This window comes from Carassius carassius, chromosome 1 (genome assembly GCF_963082965.1).
Source record: "Carassius carassius chromosome 1, fCarCar2.1, whole genome shotgun sequence".
Lineage (NCBI taxonomy): Eukaryota > Metazoa > Chordata > Actinopteri > Cypriniformes > Cyprinidae > Carassius > Carassius carassius.
The window spans coordinates 4,977,114-4,994,173 of NC_081755.1; the positions used below are offsets into that span (position 1 = coordinate 4,977,114).

The 17,060-nt window shown below is 37.6% G+C and overlaps 1 protein-coding gene and 1 long non-coding RNA gene across 2 annotated transcripts; both read right to left on the reverse strand.

The window, feature by feature from the left end:
* Positions 1-77: 77 nt before the first annotated feature.
* Positions 78-2,529, reverse strand: LOC132139925 (uncharacterized). The gene is made up of 3 exons (XR_009433685.1): positions 657-2,529; positions 367-513; positions 78-189 (listed from the first exon to the last, which is right to left on the reverse strand). It is a non-coding gene; the product is annotated as an uncharacterized LOC132139925 (long non-coding RNA).
* A 5,815-nt stretch (positions 2,530-8,344) lies between these two features.
* Positions 8,345-16,356, reverse strand: LOC132153737 (gastrula zinc finger protein XlCGF8.2DB-like). Its single transcript, XM_059562702.1, has 2 exons — positions 15,782-16,356; positions 8,345-9,330 (listed from the first exon to the last, which is right to left on the reverse strand). Exons 1-2 carry the CDS (start codon positions 15,879-15,881, stop codon positions 8,345-8,347), a joined length of 1,086 nt encoding a protein of 361 aa, XP_059418685.1. The 5' UTR covers positions 15,882-16,356.
* Positions 16,357-17,060: the final 704 nt, after the last annotated feature.

Here is a 17,060-nt window from a genome sequence, read left to right on the forward strand (position 1 = left end):
GTTTGTAATCTGTATGACATGTTATAATAAATGATAGAGAAACAAAACAATGGTTAGAAACGTATTCATTCAGATTCTCACCTGTCGCTGTGAAGCAGCGGTCTTCACTCCCTGAGCAGGGTAGTATGCTTGAGCAGCTGTGCCCATCACAATGGTAACACTGTTTTCCATTGGTGACATTTGGGAGATCTACAGCACAAAAACAACTGTTCATTCATTTTGTACAAAACATCTCATGAAACTAACTGCTCCATCCATTTAATCAGTTCATGGTTGACATGCATTGTATTTACAGATTGAATGACATGAATTAAAATGAGTGTTGATTTTTGTCAGTTTTTGCACATGCTCAGAAAAGCACAATACCTGGAGCATCTTTGTCATTACAGAGATCTGTGTTACAGCAGGAAGAAGACACCTTTATACTGCCGAGGTTGATGAACCCACTTACACAGTCACCAACTGGAGCACATCCTCTAACCTTCAGTTCAGCTGCATTGGATAGACTGAAGTCTGCAAAGCAGGAATGAAAAGACAAAATAATATAAAATCACCAGTAAGGACCCCCACCCCCCATTAAAACATAAAATACATTTTGCAAATTATAGTAGCATCACCAATAATCAAATATAACAATTAATTTAAATTCGTCATACTGGACTTAATAAGTTGTGTTTCACTAAAGCAGCTGGTTGATCCACTGTAGCATGTTTCCAGTTCACAAGAGCTCCCTGGACACAATTTACATTTGAGAGAGTGTCCTTTAGAAATAAAGAGAGAGAGAGAGAGACATCAATTGTCTGTATTGAAATGTAAAAAAAAAACTTAAACAAGCACGATGGGTCTTTGTACCTGAAGTGTAAAGAACAAACAGAAGAAGAAGAAGAAGAGAGATTTTCAAATCCATCTTTGATCAGGAGGTGAGTGAAATGACGTGTCTGTTTCAGTGCTCATTTTATAGCTTATCAGAAGGGGAGGGTCTTTGTGAGAAAATGAAAGTTTAATAGAGGTAAACAGAGAATGAATAGGTTTTAATAAACCAGACAGCAGTAATGACAAGACACAATAACAATTTATCATAACACTACTTTGTAATGTATAGGAAAAGAGCCTGATACAGAATATTACACATACACACACTTTTACACCCCAGTGTAAAAATTAATACAACAAACTACATTATTCTATTTTACAAGTTAATATTGACCATACAAGAAAAATATGTGCAATGTACATTAAAACACCCTAAAAGAGCTTGCTAAAGTTATTATTTCCTTTTGAACCAGTGGCACTTTACTATAAGAAAGATATATTGTTTTTTTAATGTCATGAACTATATTTCCCTTAACACACGAACTTTTCATAAAATTCATTACTAGCAGCACCACATTAACTTGTTTTATATTAGGATGTTAATGGTATAAATCATTGAACTTTAAAGTTAGACTTCATTTTATCTATAAAAAGCTTAGGATTTGACCAACGATGTTTATATCAGCTTTCACTCTCATATGTTGTACTGTTTCAACCAGAACTGGGTGCTTGACTGATTGATTTTAATATCCTGTTTGATTGAAACCAATCCCGTTTCATTTTCTTTGCAAGCATGAATGATCATTTAATTATTTTGGATGCATATCATACATTATCTGCAAACCCAAATAAATGTGATCGACACATTGAATTACACAAAATTGTGATCGATCCAGCGTCATCCATTAACATTAAGTTGAACAGAACGATATTTTGACCTTCGAAGATCTAGAAAACATCAGAGTGAGATAGTGATCTCATTCTCAAACACATGACTAATGATGAAAGGCAAATATGTACAGTAGTGGATAAACACTCATAAGTTTTAACAACGTTTAAGAGGAGTAGATTTTGTTCATATTTACATTTTCTTCCGTGGGAGAAACCGGTTTTAAGCTTACATTATCTTGATGAACATTTTGTGTTGTTTTAAACAAGCAGACATATGGGTGTAGAGCACAATGACCAAAAAAAAAAAATCACGCTGAATAGTCAAAAATGTTATGCACCCGCAGCTTCCAATTTTGGCCTTGAGCCTTAAGCACAAAATTAAATAACTTGTTTCAAATACTCTTCAAATACTTTCATACTGTTAATCTTAAATTCGAAATCAAACACAAAAATTAATAAGATAGCAATCTGCTACATCAATGCATACTGGACTGGACTCTATATAAATGTATAAAATAAAATACAATCAAAAACAATTAGGTGTATCTGAAGACCTACACGGGTGTCTTGCAATTTCATTAACTACACAAAGGGGGCAACCTAGGAATGATGTTGTATTGTAATGTAAAGCTAAGATCATGCCTAATGTACTTATTATTACCACGGCATCAGACTGTTTTCCTTAATATTCCTTAAGCATAAAGGAGCAACCATGTCTAAAGTGCTAGAAAAGAGAGAGTCCATAGTTTCTGTTACATCATCAAGTTTTTCTGAGCATTTTGATATGCTAAGGAATTAGTGGTAGAAGTGATGGTTCTACCATACATTTAAGACTACATATTGATCTGAGACATCATTATTCAACATCATTCCACGTGATGGTATTAAATCTAGAGTATGAGTTTGACAATGAGTACACTGCAAAGAATGCTTTACTTACAATTGTTTGTCTTGTTTTCAGAAAAAAAAGTAAAAATTAAGTCTTTTTATTTTTTTGCTTGAAACAAGCTGTTATTCCTTGAAAATTGTCAGGGATTTAACATTCCAGATAGGGAAGATCATTCCACCAGCCAGGAATAGTGAGTGAGAATGTTCTGGAAAGTGATTTTGAGCCTCTCTGTGATGGTACCAAGAAGCGTTGCTCAATAGCGGATCTCAGACTTCTGGAGGGGATGTAGATTTGTAATAGTGAGTGGAAGTAGACGGATGCTGAGCCTGTGGCTGTTCTATATGTAAGCATCAATGTCTGATCTTGATGCGAGCCGCAACCTGTACGCAGTGCAAGGAGATAAAGATGGTGTAACATGGGCTCTTTTGGGCTCATTGAAAACCAGTTGTGGCGCTCCATTCTGAATCAGTTGTAGAGGTCCAACCAGAAGAGCATTGCAGTAGTCCAGCCTAGAAATGACAAGGGCCTGGACAAGACATTTAGCAGCATGCTCCATTAAAAAGGCTTGATCAAACTTTTGACTTTTGTGATGTTAGGTAACTAGTACATGGTCAGTTTAGCCAGTCTGTCTACTTCCTGACCTGGGCCCCAGTTAGTCAAGTATAAGACTATTTACCATATTTCTAGAGAGAAGAGCGGCGCCACCCCAGGAGGGATGGAGACCATCTCTTTTCAACAGGTCAGGTCTGCCCCAAAAGCTCGTCCAATTGTCAATGAAACCTGTTATTCTGCGGGCACCACTTAGACATCCAGCCATTGAGTGATGACAATCTGCTATGCATCTCATCACCACGGTAAGCAGGGAGGGGACCAGAGCATATTACAGTGTCTGACATCGTGCTTGCAAGTTCACACACCTCTTTAATGTTATTTTTAGTGATCTCTGACTGGCGAAGTCGAGCACCGGCATGAATCATTAGCACCGGCATGAATAACAATCTTACTGTATTTACGTTTAGCATTAGCCAGCACTTTTAAATTTGCCAAGATGTCAGGCGCTCTGGCTCCCGGTAAACATTTGACTATGGTGGCTGGTGTCTCTATATTCACGTTCCGTACAATAGAATCACCAATAACTAGAGCACTTTCATCAGGTTTCTCAGTGGGTGCATCACCTGAGAGTGGGGAAACCCTTCCATCTTTCAACAAATGTTTATTTGTGAACTCTTCATGACATTGTGCCTTATTTACAAACTAAATATTTTGAACAATCCTCTGACTTGATCCAGGATGCAAATAAAAAATTAACTATCCACTTGTTCCTTTACCGCTAATTTCCACAACAAGAACAGCACTTCACACACATGCAATCTCTTTAAAACATTCAATTATCTCCTCTATCCCCCTCCACCACCTCTTTAACAGCTGATCATTTTTCCACATTCTTTACTGACAAAACTAAACCAATCAGCTCAATTCTCAGCTCCAGACACACAGGGACTCAAACCAACCACATCCACTGCTAAAACTCCCCTTCTGTCCCTTCACTGAGGCAGAAGTATCTAAACTTCTCCTCTCCAGCCATCCTACAACATGCCCTCTTTTTGGGGAAATCGTGGCCTAGTGGTTAGAGAGTTTGACTCCTAACCCTAGGGTTGTGGGTTTAAGTCTCAGGTCAACAATACCACGACTAAGGTGCCCTTAAGCAAGACATTGAACCCCCAACTGCTCCCCAGCACAAATGGCTGCCCACTGCTCCGGGTGTGTGTTCACAGTGTGTGTGTGTGTGTTCACTGCTGTGTGTGTGCACTTTGGATGGGTTAAATGCAGAGCACAAATTGTATGAGTATGAGTCACCATACTTGGCTGAATGTCACGTCACTTTCACTTTCAATACATACAGAGGATTGTTTGCTGATCCTGGGAGAGTAGACTACAGTGCTGACTGTTCTGACTCACAGACTGTAAGTACATTTTGATATTTAAATTAGTGCTGGGCAACGATTAAATATTTTAATCGCGATTAATCACATGATCTTTAATCACGATTAATCGCAGCATGCACAAAATTCAATAATGAAATCAAAAGTAGTGTATTGTGTAATTTTATTCTTTCAAAGTTCTGCAGTATGAACAAAAGTGCAATAACATTTGGTTTGTCAAAACTTTAAACAAATAAAGTGCTTTTTTACAGCAGTTAAAGGTTAGTATCAGTTAACATTTCTTGTAAATCTTAACTTAAACATTAATGTAATCAAATTAAATATAACATTAACTTATAAATAAAACATTAAAACAAAGTTTTGTTTAGTTTGTAAAAAAAAAAAAAAAAATTATTATTATGTCCAGAACCTCGATCATAACATTATAACTGGCCCCTTCCGAGCAACAACATCAATCTTCTTTAAGAGACTGAGAATCTCAGTCCAAAAAAAAAAAAAAAATCTTTCAGTGATGCAGGTTGAGTGGACAAAATTAACTGCATTTATCCATTCTTCCAACTTTACATTTACTAACTCATCTGCACCAAGCCAGTTGCTAAGACACAGGGTTAGGGTTAGGGTTAGGGTCATTCACATTTTCAGATGATAAAGAAACTTCTTCTGTACAATATGACCAGCAAGAGAAAACAACCTTTCACAGGGTACAGATGTTGCAGGTGTGGCCAAGTACTTTTGAGCAATTGAGGCCAGCCTACTGTGTGAGCCTGCATGTTTGGACCACCACTGTAATGGACAGGCCTCTGTACTGATGGTGGGCTCTGCTCTGTATCGACGCACACCGTTCTCAATTGAGTCTTCCTCATGTTCAGAATCAGACTCTGATGAAGCAGCCAATAGGGCAAACTTTCTCTTTGATGGCTTTGATGTTGTTGCTTCCACAGGTTCTTCTGCAGCAACCCTCTGTTCCTTGAGTAAGTTAGTGACTGAGGCCCACACCTCACCTCTCTCAGCTCTGGGTAGACACTTGAGGTCCTTGAATCTCGGGTCCAATGCGGTTGCAATCTTCAGATATGCAATGTTGGCATTTTCCTAGCGTGTCTCCAGGTCTGTTCTGAATGTAGACTTGAATTTGACCACATAGGCAGGGTCATCATCTGAGCTCTCCATCACCCGAGAGAGATGGCAAAAAACAGGCAGAACCACAGAGCATGAAACATATTTTTCTCCACCCAGAAGTTCAGTCACATACCTGCAAAAAAATCAAACCCATTTCACTCAAATGTTTTGCATTCACTTATACACACAAAAAATGTCCTCATATTCATGCTTACACACACATACAGACACATTAATTCTCTCTCACATGCACTCAGACAAGACAGTGAGAAATATATGGCGTAAAATATACCTGCAGGGCTCCAGTAGCATTTCCATTTCAGCTGTTGTTGGCATGGCAATCTTCGTGTTGTGTGTGGTGAGGACATCATCCCTCAGTGGCTGTTCGTTCCTGCGGACACTTTTTATCATGTCCAGAGTCGAATTCCATCTGGTTGGAATGTCTTGTATAAGCGACTCCTTCTTTGGTCCAAGTTCAATTTGATTTTGTTCTAATTCTGCAGCACTCGCTGGACTGTGCTTAAAATGGCCCACAACCTTTCTGCATTTTGGCCAGGACGTCAAACGCGCTGTTGTGCAGAGATACTGTGACAGAACGCTGGAGACTGTGTGCGACGCAGGGGACGTGTTCAAAAGGCAGATGTCTTGCAGCAGCAAACATATTTCTTGCACTATCTGTGCTAAGTGTGCTGACTTTATTTAAAATGTCCCACTGCTGTGCAACATGAATAAAATGTTCAGCACACGTTTCAGCAAAATGTCTCTCTTGAGTCTTCATTACAGTCAGAGCATGTGAATGCAGTTCCCATTGTTCATCATTGTAATGAACTGTAACTCCGAGGTAATTATGGTTACCCAGCGATGTCCAGTAGTCTCCGGTGAGGGCAACAGTTGGTGCACGTTGTAACGCCATTGCCTTTATAGTCCTCTCATTTTCATACAATTCATGTATTTTTCTTGCGATGGTGCGTCTTGGCGGAGGCTCATACGTGCAGTCATTCGTTGCGATCCTAATAACATTCTTCAGACCGACATCTTCCACAATACTAATCGGCCTGCAGTTTGTAGCTACCCACTTCGCAATGGCATTTGTTAGCTTGTCTTTCTTTTGTTTATCTATAGTTCTCCCACATGCTGCATCCAATGTAGTCTGCCGAAGCCTTCCTCCACTGTTTGTTTGGGTGGGTGATTTGCTGGCATCAACGGTGTGCATTGCATTTAAGTGATACTGCAGACTCGAAGTACTCCGATGATAAGAAAATTCAGCTTTGCAGTGGTTACAAATAGCTTTAGTTCTATTAACTCCACTGTGTGGAAGAGGTTTAAAATAAAAATGTCCATTTAAGATTTCGGTACTTTTTTCAATTTTTCTGTCCGCACCTGATATTTTCTGTTTCGTGCTGTAGCACTCTTAGACACACAACAAATGCTTTCATTGGTTGAGACGTGATGACGCTCATCCCAAGCAGTCAGTAGCCTACTGATAAACATCCCACCCCTCTCCTGTGACCCAGTACGTTAACGCGCGATAAACTAATTGTCGGCATTAATTAATTTAAAATCGCGTTAACTTGCCCAGCCCTAATTTAAATATTTAAAATATCCTCGTTCATATGAGTGACAATCACGCAGTGTGAATAAGCAAAGACGCGATCTGAGAGAATCGCCTACAAGTAAATATCTGGACCTGTCGGCAATTCAAAATCGTGCTGTGTGGAAAGTGTTCTGACTGAAAACTACATCTGCGATGACCGATAGCCAATAAGATAGAGAGCAGCGGGGAGTTCGGGGAGGAGTTATAGATCACAGGATCAGCAAGCATGGCTCGCTTTTCCCCAGCCATTTCCTCCTTCATATTCTTCTTTTCATTTTCTTGTTTTCGCTGCAAAATCAGCACACAGGAAATTCGTATTGCAAGCTTCTTGCGGGCTACCATTTTTAATAATAATCCTAGTCTCACGTGAGAACTCTGGAATGCATGCGTGACATCGCGTTGTTTCCTTGTCACATCTGGCGTGTTTGGTTGTGAAATGTAGTTTGCTTGCCAGAGTTGTCAGCAATTCTTCCTATTGTAAAGTCATGCAGTGTGAAACCTTCTGTCGCCGATCCATTGTGCAGTGTGAACACAGCAGGGACTGAATGCTGGCCAGGATAGTCATGCAGTGTGAAGAGACAGTGACCCAACTACTTCTCTCACTAAAGATGAATCGGAAAATACAGTGTAATATTCTTTATTTCATTCTGTTTGTCATTTTATTTGTTTGATCATTATTTATATTATTATTAAATTACACTGTGGCATTTCGTAGTAGGACAGAAGTTTAACTAGTATATTTTAACTAATATAATTCAAGTTAATTACAAGTAGTCACTAGATTTTGCCCCGTACAACATACCTATGACACTTAATGGCATTAATTCTGGCTTTTTTTCACACAGCGCTCGTTCCAGGACTGAACCCGGGAATGTTACTAGGTCCCCAACCCAGGTCCAATCCTGGAATCAATTTGGGACGTGTTTGCGTTCACACAGAAGGCAACCTGGCAATGTTCCAGCAATATTCTGGGTTCAACGTGAAGTGTGAAAGGGGCTAATATCTACAAAGTAAAAGAAGATTAAGAAGAAATAACAGAAGTGGTCACAAAGGCGTACAATCAGATTTGGTCCACAATCAGCAGCAGTGTACGTTCACTCAGATTTGCAGGTGATCTCTCATGTGAGTTTTAAGGCTACATTTCTGACTAAAACTCTTTCCACATAGTTCACATATAAAACCATTTTCTCCTAAGTGAGTCTTTGTGTGGCGATTAAGGCTTACTTTATGCGTGAAACCCCTTCCACATTGACCACATATGAACTGTCTCTCTCCGGTGTGAATGGTCATGTGGTATCTAAGGGTTAGTTCTGTCATGAAGCTCTTTCCACATTGATCACATGTGAACAGCTTCTCTCCTGTGTGACTTCTCTTGTGGTAAATAAAGGTGTTTTTATGAGTAAAACTCTTTCCACACTGAGTGCAAGTGTAAGGCTTCTCTCCAGTGTGAAGTCTCATGTGGATTTCAAGGACTCCTTTTCGAATGAAACTCTTTCCACACTGTTTACAGATAAAATGTCTCTCTCCAGAGTGAATCTTCATGTGAACTTCGAGGTTTTGTTTTTGAATGAAATTCTTCCCACACTGTTGGCAGGTGAACAAGTTCTCTCCACTGTGAAATCTCATGTGGGAATTAAGGTTGCTTTTATGTGCAAAACTCTGTCCACACTGAGAGCAAGTATATGGCTTTTCTCCACTGTGACTTCTCATGTGGACTGCAAGGTATCTTTTTTGAGCAAAACTCTTTCCACACTGTTGGCAGATGCAAGGCTTTTCTCCGATGTGTACTCTCATGTGTATTTGAAGGCTTTCATTGCTATTGAAACACTCTCCACACTGTTTGCAGGTGAAAGTGAGGTCTCTATTGTGAATCCTAATGTGGACCTTAAGGCTTCCTTTCCGATTGAAACTCTTTCCACACTGATGGCAGGTAAAAAAGCTTTTAGATTCAATCTTCTTGATGCTTTTTTTAGAGGAGCACTTTTTAGTCTGTGTGGCTTTTTTTCCAATTTTGAAATCATGATCTTTCTCATTCTGCTCTTTCACTTCCAAATCCTTCAGCTCTTGACTCTCCTCAGTCAGGTCTAAAGTGAAAAACACATACAAAACCAGTTTAAATGGCACAAAGAAAGAACAAAACCAAGAGAAAGCATCAAAATATACTGTCATCTCAGAAACTCTTTGCTTTCAAACTTTCAACCTGGCAGTTATCAAATGCCTTGCGAAACAAAGCTTGACCAAAGGAGAGCTGGTTTATTTTCCAGCAAAGCATTCTTTTGGACAGTATGAGAATTGTATTGTCAAAATTGTGAACAAACATTAAAATGGGTTTAGGTCTTGGCTATCCAACTGCTACCATAGGCGGCATTTTTTGTGTAAATCTTTCGTAAAGCCATTAAAAAAACTTTCGAATTCATGAAAATTTTCATATTTTTTAAATGTTAGTTGGTATGAAAGAAATGTACACCTGCTCCCTACCATGTGTAAATGGTGCATAAAACACTGTGATTTACTACACAAATACTACACCAACCAAAACAACAATGGGGGAAGTTATTGCTGGTTACTTTTCATGAGGCCCAAGTTTAATCTATGGCAACAAACTTCAAGCCATATAAAATATAAGTCAGAACAAAAATAGCACTCCAAAAATGTAAAGTATTGCATATTTGAAAAACGATTCAGTTCGATTTGGTGAACTGGTTCAAGATGATCCGGTTACATCAAGTGATTTGTTCGCGAACCAGATATCACTAAGCTGCTTTGTTTTGAACTCTCTCTCACAACAGACACGGAAGAGAAGACAATGCTGAATAAAGTCATAGTTTTTGCTATTTTTGGACCAAAATGTATTTTCGATGCTTCAACAAATTCTAACTGACCCTCTGATGTCACATGGACTACTTTGATGATGTTTTTCTTACCTTTCTGGACATGGACAGTAGACCGTACACACAGCTTCAATGGAGGGACTGACAGCTCTCGGACTAAATCTAAAATATCTTAAACTGTGTTCTTGCCTATGACTCTGTCCAGTTATTCTTTTAACTGGTGATCTAAATTTTTACAATGATAATTTGGCTTGCAATAATGCTGTGTGCCTCATGGATGCACTTGAATGTTTTAACTTCACTCAGCATGTTGACTTTGCAACACAGACACAGACATATATTAAATCTGGTCTGCACTTCAGGAGTATTTATTGAAAAACTTGAGTGTACTGATGTATATATAAGTGATCACAAGCTCTTCACGGTCACTCTGACTACTCCTCCTTTGTAGACTTTGCAGACGTGTTATCTGTTTCAGGTAAATCCGTGATATTGATCTTGATCTCCTTAATCATACTTATGGGTGATTTACCAGTGGCAGCCTCTATTGACCTAATGTTGCTCTTACATCTATTCTGGATGAGTTTGCTCCTTTGAAAAAATGTGTTGTGTCTTTTAAGAGATCATCTCCCTGGTACACATCTGAGTTGCATAAATTGAAGACGTTTAGGCAGGCAGTTGGAATGGTAAAATTTAAAAATCTGGTTTAACAGTTCACAGATTAATGTTTAATCAGCATCAGATTGAGTATCAAAATCCTCTCAAAGCTGCAAAAGGGGCATATTATTCTACTATTATTAATAGCAACATCTCTTATATTGGGCAGATTGCCTAAGTGGACAGGTCAGTCTGGAATGGTGTTAAACTGGTTTGAATCTTAACTCTTGAGGTCGTATACAATTTGTCTACCTGGGTTCAAACAGATCTCAGACTGTGTCAGAGTGTCCCTCAGGGGTCAGTCTTGGGTCCTACTTTATTTAGTATTTATATGTTGCCTCTAGGGCAGATCATTCAGAAATATGACCTGAGCTATCACTGCTATGCAGACGACACCCAGATTTATATCAGCTCTAAGCCTGATCTTAATTTTTGTTTGATGGAAATTAAAGGGTGGATGAAACTCAACTTTCTTAAACTAAAGTGCTCCAAAACTTAAGTCTTATTAATTGGCCCTCCTTTGAATGTCAGTAAATGTAAGGATTTTAGAATCTCAGTAGACAACATCCAAATGTCCCCTTCTGGCCAGGTTCGTAATTTGGAGGTTCTTTTCAATGCCCAGCTAACTTTTAATTCTCATTTTAATAACATGGATGCTGCGTCTGTGGATTGTTTTAAGAGACATCTCTTTACTCAAACTTTTAATTTTAAAATTGTGTATTTTGGATACTTATTTTTTTACTGCAATGTTTGTTTGACTTTTGTATGTTGTAGCGCTTTGAGCATGTGAAAGGCACATTATAAATAAAATGTATTATTATTATCATTATTATTATGCATTCATACATGGTTACCAAGTTTTAATTATAATTACTAAAGTTCTGTCATTAAATAATACTTGATTATCCAGATATCATATTATAATGCTTGACTGACCGATGTTAAGTGTACTTTCAGGTATTTAAAAAGCTGTGCCATTTTAAAAACATATACAGTATATACATATACATGTTATATTTATCTTTAAATAAAAAAACCTAACAGTGGCAGTTTTTCTCTCTGTGAATATTGATATTTTTCAAGGTATCGTATCGAAGTTTGAAATTCCAGTATCATGACAACACTTGACTGCAGCTGGAGTCAGTGCTTCAAGAACCACTACAAACAGACGTATGCAAGACATGGGTTTCAGCTGTCGCATTCCTTGTGTCAAGCCACTCTTGAACAACAGACAGCGTCAGAAACGTCTCGCTTCAAAAAGCCCTGGACTGCTGCTGAGTGGTCCAAAGTTAAGTTCTCTAATGAAAGTAAATTTTGCATTTCCTTTGGAAATCAGGGTCCCAGAGTCTGGAGGAAGAGAGGAGAGGCGAGCAATCCATGTTGCTTGAGGTCCAGTGTAAAGTTTCCACAGTCAGTGATGGTTTGGGGTGCAGTGTCATCTGCTGGTGTTGGTCCACTGTGTTTTCGGTCCAAGGTCAACGCAGCCGTATACCAGTAAGTTTTAGAGCACTTCATGCTTCATGCTGCTGACCAACTTTATGGAGATGCAGATTTCATTTTCCAACAGGACTTGGCACCTGCACACAGCGCCAAAGCTACAAGTACCTGGTTTAAAGACCATGGTATCCCTGTTTTTAATTGGCCAGCAAACTCGCCTGACCTTAACCCCATAGAATATCTATGGGGTATTGTGAAGAGGAAGATGCGATATGCCAGACCCAACAATGCAGAAGAGCCAAAGGCCACTGTCAGAGCAACCTGGGCTCTCATAACACCTGAGCAGTGTCACAGACTGATCAACTCCGCGCCACGCCGCATTGCTGCAGTAATTCAGTCAAAAGGAGCCCCAACTAAGTATTGAGTGCTGTACATGCTCATACTTTTCAGTTGGCCAAGATTTCTAAAAATCATTTCTTTGTATTGGTCTTAAGTTATATTCTAATTTTGAGATACTGAATTTGGGATTTTCCTTAGTTGTCAGTGATAATCATCACAATTAAATTAAATAATCATTTGAAATATATCAGTCTGTGTGTAATGAATGAACATAATATACAAGTTTAACTTTTTTAATGGAATTAGTGAAATAAATCACCTTTTTGATGATGTTCTAATCAGAGGTGGAAAGTAACGAATTACATTTACTCGCGTTACTGTAATTGAGTAGCTTTTTTGTGTACTAATACTTTTTAAAGTAATTTTTTAAATCTGTAATTTTACTTTTACTTAAGTATATCTTGTTTGAAGTATTGTACTTCGCTACATTTTAAAACACATTAATTACTGAGTAAAAAAAAAATAAAAAAAATCGCTCCCTGGAAACTACGGCAGTAAATAATGGGCAGGAGGGCAAACTGGCGCTAAAATCACAAGAAAGATGTAGACGGAAAAAACAGGCGTTAGTGGTGCAGACACCGCTGAAAACGAAACCCCGTCATATTCTGAAGTTGAACTCGAAGGAAATGAAGTGAACCCCTGGCCATATGTATGCTCTATTATGCAGTGTAAGCTGTACTTGCCTAGGAAGACCAAACTAGCAGCTTATAAAATCTCGACAAGACATCAACCCTTCGCAAGAATGTAGAGGTAAGCTAAATAATTGCATCGTTGCATTGGTGGTTAAAATGAAGCTTTGACATTTTAGCAAGAGGTTTTGCACAAATTAGCCAAAAAGACAGTGGTGAGGAGTGTGCTATTTTTGTTTTAATGATGTGCGCGCGCATTTATAGTGCGTTCTTTCACTGTGTGATTCAGTCTCCTAAAATGCATTTAGAATGATCACGAAATTGAAGATATAGGGGCAGAAAATTCACATATTTATATAATTTCATATATTAAATCAAAATCACACAAAGAAGGCCGTCTTTTCCTCCAAAAATCATCATGAATATATACATACATATATATAACAGTTCAGTAAACAAGTTTATTAAGAGACTTGCGTTTTAGACAGCATATTGCCTTTTTTAGCTCTATTTCTACAACAGAAAATAATTCCAAACACAGCCACCAAAGCACAGTTTTGCGTCTCTGAGCAACGTGACAGTGTTTCGTTCCTGAATGAATCAAACGTTTAAATGATTCGGTTCAATCGCAATGACTCACTTATTAACAGTGACTTGCTGACACATACTGGCCATTTTAATTTCACATTTAAAGTATCTTTTGATTTTTTTAAATAATTAATTTCTTATCATTTCAAATGAGTATTCAACATTTTATGTCTTGTATATCAAAACATTATTCATGCATTTGTAACTGCAGGTTAAATGCATTCTTGTCCTGCACTAAACAGTGTAATACATCTAAATGCCACTTCCAATGAATCTTCTGCATTTCCTCTGCATTAAAAGATGAGTTTGTTGATACTGATTTGCCTGGTAACAGCCCAAATGTTTTATTATTCTAAATAACTGATTCCTTTAATTAAAAACAACTAGTTCGAGATTAATAGACCTATCCCAGGGTGTCAAACTCAGTTCCTGGAGGGCCATAGCCCTAACCCTGCTCCAGCACACATATCATGTAGTTTTCAAATAAACCTAAATGATTAGATTAGCTGGATCAGGTGTGTTTAATTAGGGTTATATCTAAACTGTGCAGGACTGTGGCCCTCCAGGAACTGAGTTTGACACCCTTGGCCTGTCCCATTTTGACTCCCTCCCACTGTTAAAATGTAACTAAGTAATTTTTACTCTGAGTAAAGTTTAAATGAGCTACTTTTTACTTTTACTTGAGTAGATTTTTAAACTGGTACTTTTACTTAAGTAAAATTTCATTAATGTAATGGTACTTTTACTTGAGTAGAATATTTTTGTACTCTTTCCACCTCTGGTTCTAATTATATGACCAGCACCTGTATATGTTGAGGTCGTGTCCGTCTGATGTTTATCATGTTCATGATGTTCACTACTGTAATGAACATAGCTTTTTAATAAGTAGGGGAAATTCACGACATTAAAAATATTAACCGTTTACATTCCTAGGGTGGTTGCATTGTAGGAATGTACTGAGATTTACAAACGCCGACTTGTTAGGTGATGTTTTCTCATTAACGTTTTCGCACACTAGGGATTACCAATATGGCGGCGCGGCGGCTTCACTTTCATGACATCATGAGCAATCCAGTTCTACATTATAGATCAGTGCATGTAAACACTCGATCTGATTGAACCACAAAACTGAAAGAACTGCACATGTGCAATGACGCAGAAATAACGTAATGACATATGACGCACAGAAGGAGAGGCTCTTCTTTTTGAATAAAGTGTTGTATAAATGCGTGCTCCATCATTATAAATCTCTCCTTTCTCTCGGCAACTGTGAAGTGGAGCAGGATAACCTTGTATTGGGCGTGATAAATATTCGACACAGCAGTTTATATCTATATTGATCCATAAATGGTTAAATATTAATTCTGCTGGTAAAAACAAATAAAGAAACAAGAGCAGGAGAGTGATTATTATGTGCAAACAGTGAGAAACTCAATATTATGTCACTTTCACTATTTGAGCAGTGTGTGCATGTCAAAACAATCTGTTCTGATTTGAAGCTTGTGACATATAAATGCACACATCAACCCAATCACTTTATTTAGCGTTCATGTAAACACAACAATAAGATTCATCGATCGTAATGAATTCAGTACGACTGAACCAAAAAGTGTGCATGTAAATGTGGCCAGTGTCTCTAGTAGAAGCAAGAGAACACTGCGATGAAACAGATGCCACCGTTTTTTATTGTTTCGAATGCATTGTAATCATCTGAATCATGCAGTGAAAGTGTGCGTACACATTCTGTTTAACCTACTTGAGTTCATCATGTAATGTACGAGTGCACTTCATAGGTGTGTTCTGTTTGGTTTTTGTAATATTTGATCTTGGTATTTGTCTAGACATGATTATCTCAATACGTCTGTACACATGAGTCACCCATGTCAAATAAAAACATTTAAATAATAAAACTGGCATGATATTCTTCAAAAATATCATTCATTTCTGTAGAGCCTGACATTTGAATAAAGATCATAGTCAGAATGAAATCCCACCTGTTTGTTCCTCAGTATCTTCTGGTTTCACTCTGAACACTTCTTCAATCTTCACGTCATCAATAATCCTGTCTTCACTCTCCTCTTTAATAAACGCCATCTTTATAATAGTGTGATTAACAAAACCTAAATCAAATCTGCTCCCTAGTTCAGCTGTCAGAGCACTGCTAAGAGAATCAGTCAGAGTGAGAGTTAATGACCTTAAATGAGCGGATTATCATATGTATGTGTTTTAGGTACTGAATGATCTGTAGATTGCATTTATTAGATTACAGTTTAAAGACTTTGTTTGCGGTTGGTTTGTTAAAAAAAAAAAAACCCTGCTTCTCATTTCTCTCGTGATTCACTTTACTTGCATTTACACTAATGGTTATAAACGTTTCCTAATTAAAAGAAAAAATCCTATCCGTAAAGTTAAGTGAAGTAAAACTGTTGATTGTTTCAGAGCTTCTATTAAATTGAATTATCATAAATGGTGAAATCTCATGCCAGAAGACAAGAGTAACAGACATTCAAAAATGAACTTCCAATGACTGTAATCACATAAAACGCTCTAATGTTTCTTTCTCAAGATTCTTCTTGCTTACTATGAAGTGATTCACGAGAGAAACGAGAAGCAGCTTTTCTTTTACTCCGTTTCTTATGCGCTTTACTCTCACAAACAACGTGCATTAACAGATGTTGCATGACAATCTAACATTAAATAATGAATCTATTTAACATCGTTTGAGAGGGAGAAAACGTTTCTTCAGCCGAATCCTAGATGAGGCAGCGCTGCCTTATGACGTCAGAGCACCACACCAAAATAAAAGTCCCGTTCGGACGTCAATGAATGAACATAAAATACAAGTAATCCATTTAAATAATAAAACATGTACTCAGAGTTTTATTTTTATTATTTTTTTAAATAGATATTTAAAGACACGTTATCTAGTTGTGAGCTGAAAATAACTGCTTATGAAAGATTAAAAACGGTCAGGTTTCTGCATTTAAGGTTTTAATGCTTAGGTTTAAATCATAGACTAATTCAAATGCAGAAATCATTTTTTAAATGCAACAATAACTAATAAATAATAAATAGTAATAATAAATAATTTAGTACCAACACATTTTAATATAAGTGTAATTTAAGTTTTTTTATGTACTTGTATGTAAGCACAGTGCAGTGCTAATGTTCAAATTGTGTATTTACAATGTTGAAGTGGCTGACAACAATAAATATTCTTTTTAGGAATAAAACTGCCTCATTTTTTAACTGTGCAGAGAAGTAGCTGAATAG

Bases quoted from the DNA above. Each gene is read 5' to 3' on its own strand.
- LOC132153737 (XM_059562702.1), bottom strand. From the start codon at position 15,881: ATGGCGTTTATTAAAGAGGAGAGTGAAGACAGGATTATTGATGACGTG. The intron at 9,331-15,781 runs GTGGGATTTCAT...TTTTCACTTTAG, and splicing joins AGATACTGAGGAACAAACAG to ACCTGACTGAGGAGAGTCAA.